Here is a 6,960-nt window from a genome sequence, read left to right as displayed (position 1 = left end):
CTCATTGTGGAGAGAAAGTGAGAGATATGTTGTGTTTAGTTCACAAGAATGGAAAAAGAAGAAGGGTAAATCGATTTTGGGAGCATTAAGAGCTTCAAATTGGTTGTTCATGGTGGTTGTGGTATTGATGACAATGGCAATCTTGTAATTACTTGAAAATGATGAGGGTGAGAGAGTAAAAATGTCATTTTCGAAAAAAAAAAGAAAAAAAAATTGATGGCATTTTCGTAAATTATATGAACTTGTGGGGGTGAATAGGGCAAAACCAATTTTCAAAAAAAAAAGAGGTTAGTTTTGTGTTTGACTTTAAGTTATAGGTCAATTCTGCAAAAAGCCCTACTTTTATTAATATGTTTAGTTTAATTATTTTTCTATAGTTTTTATATTAAATTTTTGATACGTTAAATTTAGATCATGTAAATTTTCCCTTTTATAATATAAATATATTTAAACTTGATTGGAATTTGTCTTTTACATTATGAAATTTTGATGGACTTTTACATGTCATTAATATTTTAATTAATAATTTTGAGACATAAAACCTCTTCAATAAGGTTTTTACTAAAATTTTTGATAAAATAGCTTGGATAATTTTCAACCCATTTTGATATTTTAAAACGACAATAAACTATGAGCGAGCTTTAAACTGATTTAAAAATAAATAAATAAATAAACTGAATGTTGAAGTTTATAATGGTTGTTTAGGGTGGTTTATGATTTATGAATGGAACTATTAAGAAAACACATATTGACAAACTAATTTAATTAAAATTTTCAAAGTGCGTAAATTAAATGAAGGAAAGACGGATTCTGTTATTAAACTTAAAGGACGGGCGTGCATGGTTGCCACTTGTCCATGCATTTTCTTCTGATTAGAACACAAAATACGTACTTCTTCTCTCACCTACTCACACTACTACCTCACAGAATATCTGTATGCAGTAAAAAAAAACCCACAAAAAATCTTACAGGCATATGTATTTAAATAAATAGTCTAATTAATATCGGATATATTAATTTGATTAGTATATTTACATTTCTCTTGTATTTGTAAATATATACGTGCTTGTATTTCTCCAGAATTGCTTGTAAATTAAGAATCAAATTTGGTCCGAATTGGTATAATGTGATCAAGTAAGCAAATATGATCCTCTCTTCCGAAGCAACCAAAGTCACAACCACCTGTATTGTTTGTCTTTGTATATATATACTTGCTCACATTTTTATTTTCTGAAATAGATTGTATACACATACAAATATAAGTAAATTAACAAATCACATGTTGACCACTAAGTCATGAGAGTAATTACAATGTTGACTTAAACTATAATTTCAGTTCTAGAGAGAGAAAGAAGAAGAGGAGAGAGAAGGGGAGAAAGAAGACGCCATTGAATTATGGAAAAGAGGGATGAACAGAACTTTTGCAACACCTGTTCAACATTCACCTTCCACTCGTCTCCTCCTTCTTGGTTCCATTTTTTAACTTAACCTCTCTTGAAACTCTGGTTGAGTTTTACTATAATCAACGTTCATTTAGTGTCACAAGATCTCGCTTCGAACTTTGCTATATCATCATAATCTTTTTCACAATCCTTTTAAATCCCCTCCTCCAAAACCCTAGATCATGAATGTGAGTTATACAAATGTCACCCCTTACCATAAATAGTAGTTCAAAGAAAAAAAAACAAAACAAAAGCTTCTTGTTTAGACAAACCAAATCTCTGATTGCCCAGCGTCCATTATAAGCCACTGTTTTGATCTGCACAACACACACAAAAAGTCTCTCTCTCTTCTCTCTTCTCTCTTCTCTCTATCTCTATCACTGAAACCCAAAGCCATCCACCATTTGTTCTTTTTTCCTTCACACACTGTTTCCACACTTCCTTTTTACTAGGCAACCAATTGAGTTAAAGATGATGATGGATGAAGTTCATGATGTGGAAACCAAAGCATCTGCTTTAATGGCAAGTGTCCATCATCGTCCAGGGTTTGGATCCGGGTCTGGCCATGTTCATGGGTTATCGGCGTCTGTGCCTCTTCTGGGTGTTAACTGGAAGAGGAGAAGGATGCCCAGACAGAGACGATCTTCTTCTTCCTTTAACCTTCTCTCTTTTCCTACTTTGCCTCCTTCTTCCTCCCACGTGCCAACTCCTCTTCCCGCACGTGTAAGTCCCTCCTCCTCTCTCTTGTTTTTTGAGTTTTATTTTTCCCCTCGATATTATTTATTATTTATTAGTTTTAAAAATAAATTAAGCCTTTAATGATTCTCTTTATATCTGTGTGGATCCAAGTGAAAATATTTAATATTGTGTATATGATCTATGTATATTTCCATTTGACTGATTCTAAAATAGATTCAATGTATCATGTATGTTATGATGTAAAAAATAATAATGATGTCAGAAAATAGACACAAGAAGGCTAAGATTTCTCTTCCAAAAGGAACTGAAGAACAGTGACGTCAGTTCCCTCCGCCGAATGATACTCCCCAAGGTACCATCTCTGATTTGTATGATCATGATAGATTATATATTGAAGATGATGATGATGATGATGGTTGATGCAGAAAGCTGCGGAGGCTCACTTGCCGGCCTTGGAATCCAAGGAAGGGATACCTATAAAAATGGAAGATTTGGATGGTCTTCACGTTTGGACCTTCAAGTACAGGTATGTACTTATAATTTCATAATACCTTCATAATTTAATTAATTACCTAATTAATTAGTGATATGTCATAATGTCATTGTATAATCGAATCAACTATTCAATTTCATAAGTTACAAATTGGTTTTAGTTTTGATATCTATTGATATACTTGGTTGATCGCTAGTTTGGGTAGTATATTCACTTATCCATGTTTTTTGGTATGAAAAAACAAATGATTACTTATCCATGTTTCTCCTAATATCTTTAATTTGTTATCTATTCAAGTCTCCATAGTCTCTAACTACTACTATCACTAATTCACTCTATATGAGCTTTCAAATTGTCCCTGTGATGGCATATATAATATATTATCACTTATTTAAGGACCGACCTTAATAAGATCTTAACAATTGGATCTTGAGTCTTGGCCTAATGTTGTGATCTTTAGGTACTGGCCAAATAACAATAGCAGAATGTACGTGCTAGAAAACACAGGTACACTTACTTGTAACCCTGAATAATAATCAGATGTAATTCTCTTTCTAACTGTATCATGAATCAACGACTAAATCATTGTTAAAATACTCAATTTGAGCTGGGTTTTATTTCCAGGGGACTTTGTGAATGCTCATGGTTTACAGCAAGGTGACTTCATCATGGTGTACCAAAACCTCTACCCTAACAATTACGTACGTAACACGTCACCAAAATCCAAAATCTTTTGTCATGTATACACTCAAATTTATTTATTTATATATTCAATTCAGGTGATACAAGCAAGAAAGGCATCAGAAGAAGAAAACTTAACAAAGATTGAAGAAGACGACGTTTACACAGACTTAACAAAGATTGAAAACACTGTGGTTAACGATCTTCTCATCCAAGATTATAATCATCATTACAACAGCGACAACGGAAAATGTTCTTACTATTATCCCATCATCGACGACGTCACCGCCACAGCCACTACCGCGTCTTTCGTCTACGACACGACGGCTCTAACCTCCAACGATACGCCTCTCGACTTTTTGGGTGGACTCACGATGAGAACTAATAATTATTACTCCAAGGTTGGATCTTTCGAGGGTTTTGGCTCAGTCGAGAATATCTCTCTCGATGACTTCTAGAAAATCGGATCGAGCTATGGGCTCATGATGAATATTCTTGATGGTGATCAACTTTTTCTTTTACAAGATATATATAAAAATGCAGTGAACAAAAAGGTGTTTTATATTACAGTATGACGAGCATAGGAGCCGTGGAAGTGTTTTGTACTTGATGAATAATGTAACTATGTCCATGTGTCGCGGCTTTAAGTTATTAATCCTTGCCCGATATGAAAAGCAAAACACAGTTTTCATTTTGGGAAATTTGTTGTTTCTTTTTGTAAAAGCAAACCAATTTCGTTATATATATGAACTTGTCTTTTGAAATCGTGTTAAGTCTTAACTATTCATTTAACCATTAACAAATTATTCTTTATTAAACTGTTTTGGAAATTTAATTTTTTAGTTCATAAGGCTTAATCAAATTTAAATAGTGTTAGTGTTTACCCCTGATCAATCAAAACTCCGTGCAACATTCAAAAGTTTGCGATGGATCCAAAATCATATATATATAGGACACAAACCATTTGGATATTTTGCTCAGACTCTTTCAACATTTCCCCCATTCTAATTATCCTTTTACTAACGAAGATATAAATTTCTAATTTCTAATTTTCTTTTAATTTCTGTAGAAAAATGTGTAAATATATTTTAGGTTTTATGCAGAATGTTTAAGGGATATATAATACATTTATACATTAGGGATTATAATTGTAGTACAATTAACATTAATTTTTTGGATTTTTGATATTTTGTGTGTTGATATATAATTTTAACTATTCTTATTTTAGACACATTTAAGCATTTTAAATAGTTTGAATATATACATTATTTTTTTTAATATATTGGAGAGACTATCTTGAAGATGTAAGAGTTAATGAAATGGTTTAAAGCCTAGGAATCAAAGGAGAACGTGAAACAAGGAGGAAAAGCTTCAAGTCTCACATCGGCTTGGAACGGGTTCACGAAGCCAAGGGCAACTACCAAGTGAAGACCGCTGCACCCTCAAAGGTTCATGTGCATCCTGCTGGGAGGTATCTAAAAGCAATCAAAAGAAAGACTAGGAAAAGACAGTGATGACACATAACAGTAATATCTTAGCGGTCTACAACAGGGGCGGATACGGAAAACAATTTAATATGTAACACAATTTATATATTTATATTCTATATTTATTAAAATATTAAATATAATTTACTTCATTAAATTATTATTTTTAAATATACACTAGTCACAACAAGTTTACATTTTATAAATTTCAAAAATAGATCATATAAAAAAAGATAATTAATTTTTATAATTTTAAATGTTCCACACATTAAGTAATATTATAAAATTATATACAGAACATAATATGTTTATTACAAAAAGAATTATTTATTCATTTTAAATTTTTAATATTTAATCTAAGTAAAGAAAATATTAATAAAAATAAATTTTAGAGTGAAATTTAAATAAGTTATATTTTTTATTTGTAAAAAGTTATATTAGAAAAATGAAAGAAAAGAAAACAATTGTAAAAGAAAGAAAAATAAATGTAGGTAGCAAAATAAATGAGAACTATTACCCAGACTTCAGAGTGGATTCTATTTCGCGAACTTGGAATTCACAGGCACTTCGGACATTGGTGGACCCACATGATGTGAAAATTATAGAAATTATACCACTGAGCAGAACCCAGATGGTAGATAGGGATGAATGACATTTCACAAACAATGGAAAATATACGGTCAAACCAGGATATCATGTAGAACAGGTTTACCCAGACAGGGACAAACTGATGCGCCTCGGATAATAGACCCGGACCAGGATGATGCGACCATGGATGAGCCAGATGATTCTTCCACGAAGGACAAACCATTATGGATTGGTGAGCATACTGATCTAAAACCTGCTGATGAGACTGAAGACGAGCTGGAACCAGCTGAAGAGAGTATGCATGAGCTGAAACCAGCTGAAGTGAGAGTAGATGAGCTGGATGAGCTGAGTGAGCTAAGTGACACTAGCTTGGAGCTGAATGAGCTAAGTGACACTGAAGATGGAGTTGGTTTAGTTGCTGGGCGAAATGAGCCTTTTACACCAAATTCGACCAGACCTTTCCTCAATTTGGATCGATTTTACACCAATTTGGGTCGGTTTTCCTCAATTTGGGTCGGTTCATAACAAATTCAATTTGGGTCGGTTTTACACCAAATTCGACCAGACCTTTCCTCAGTCTATTTCAAACCCATTCTCATCAAGAATACCAAGAGGGAGTCAGCAAGGAAGTCTTGGTCGTGCATGGGAAAAAGAATTCAACAAAAATCATTAATTTCGGTCTTTAGTCATAGTCTTCATTTCTAGTTTCTATTTCTTGTTTTTAGCACATTCTTCTTTGGATTTCTACAACTTGTAATCCTATAAATATTGACTATGAGCCACGAAATAAAGCAACATTTTCCCCCTTTTATTGAGTTTATCTCCTTTGTTCTTTGTAGAACACTTCTTGTTTCTTGGTGCGGTTAGCTCCAAGTAAACTTCTTTATTTCGTTGGACTTGTGCGTCATATCAAGCAACGTATAGAAACCCTTCTTTTGTTGGACTTGTGCGTCATATTAAGCAACAACTGAAGTTTGGTAGTATCAAAAGATTTTCCGCCCCTCTTGTGTCACCGTTCAATCCATCAGTTCTCCCTTTTGGCGAGTTCATATCCCTTTAGTCCGATTGAGTGATCCTTTCCTAATTTAGGGCGTATCAAGTGGTATCAGAGCCACTTTGGCTGGTTTGTTTTCATTTCATCTTCTCATCTCTCCACAAATTTCTTTTATTATTTCTTGTTGGATCCGGGCTGTACCTTTACTTCCTTGTGATCGCCTTTAAAAAAAATGATATAAAAAAAAAGAAAAAAAAAGTTAACGTTTTAGGCTTGAATCACTTCTGAAGAGAAATCCAGGGGGGGGGGGGGGAGAGAAACCCTGCTGGCTGAAGAGAAACCCAGCCTTAGGACAGTTAAGGCGGATCGACATAAAAATCTTTTCATCTTTCTTTCTCTATTTACCCTTAAAAGTTGTTTTGGGTTTTGATTGATGAATTTTGACTGCCTATCATCCTTTGAACCAGTGAAAAGAACTCTGAGTGATCACCTAAAAATCGTGAGCTAAACACTTTGAGAGTGTGAGGATTTTTATTTGCTAACTCTTTGGTTAAGTATTTTTCAGGAAGTTTGGAC

At 33.4% G+C, this 6,960-nt stretch overlaps 1 protein-coding gene across 1 annotated transcript; it reads left to right on the top strand.

Moving 5' to 3' along the window:
• Positions 1–1,913: 1,913 nt before the first annotated feature.
• LOC106319583 (B3 domain-containing transcription factor FUS3) lies at positions 1,914–3,773 on the top strand. Its single transcript, XM_013757955.1, has 6 exons — positions 1,914–2,165; positions 2,404–2,493; positions 2,567–2,667; positions 3,095–3,141; positions 3,259–3,335; positions 3,414–3,773. Exons 1-6 carry the CDS (start codon positions 1,914–1,916, stop codon positions 3,771–3,773), a joined length of 927 nt encoding a protein of 308 aa, XP_013613409.1.
• Positions 3,774–6,960: the final 3,187 nt, after the last annotated feature.

The sequence above is a fragment of the Brassica oleracea genome, unplaced genomic scaffold (genome assembly GCF_000695525.1).
Source record: "Brassica oleracea var. oleracea cultivar TO1000 unplaced genomic scaffold, BOL UnpScaffold00285, whole genome shotgun sequence".
Lineage (NCBI taxonomy): Eukaryota > Viridiplantae > Streptophyta > Magnoliopsida > Brassicales > Brassicaceae > Brassica > Brassica oleracea.
The sequence above is the reverse complement of the archived record's forward strand: the minus strand, read 5'-3'. Positions and strand labels throughout refer to the sequence as shown.

What these genes read in the sequence shown, in the direction of transcription:
- LOC106319583 (XM_013757955.1), top strand. Translation starts at nt 1,914, where the DNA reads ATGATGATGGATGAAGTTCATGATGTGGAAACCAAAGCATCTGCTTTA. An exon ending in CAACTCCTCTTCCCGCACGT is followed by an intron (nt 2,166 to 2,403) that starts GTAAGTCCCTCC and finishes TAATGATGTCAG; the next exon opens with AAAATAGACACAAGAAGGCT. An exon ending in GTACGTGCTAGAAAACACAG is followed by an intron (nt 3,142 to 3,258) that starts GTACACTTACTT and finishes TTTTATTTCCAG; the next exon opens with GGGACTTTGTGAATGCTCAT.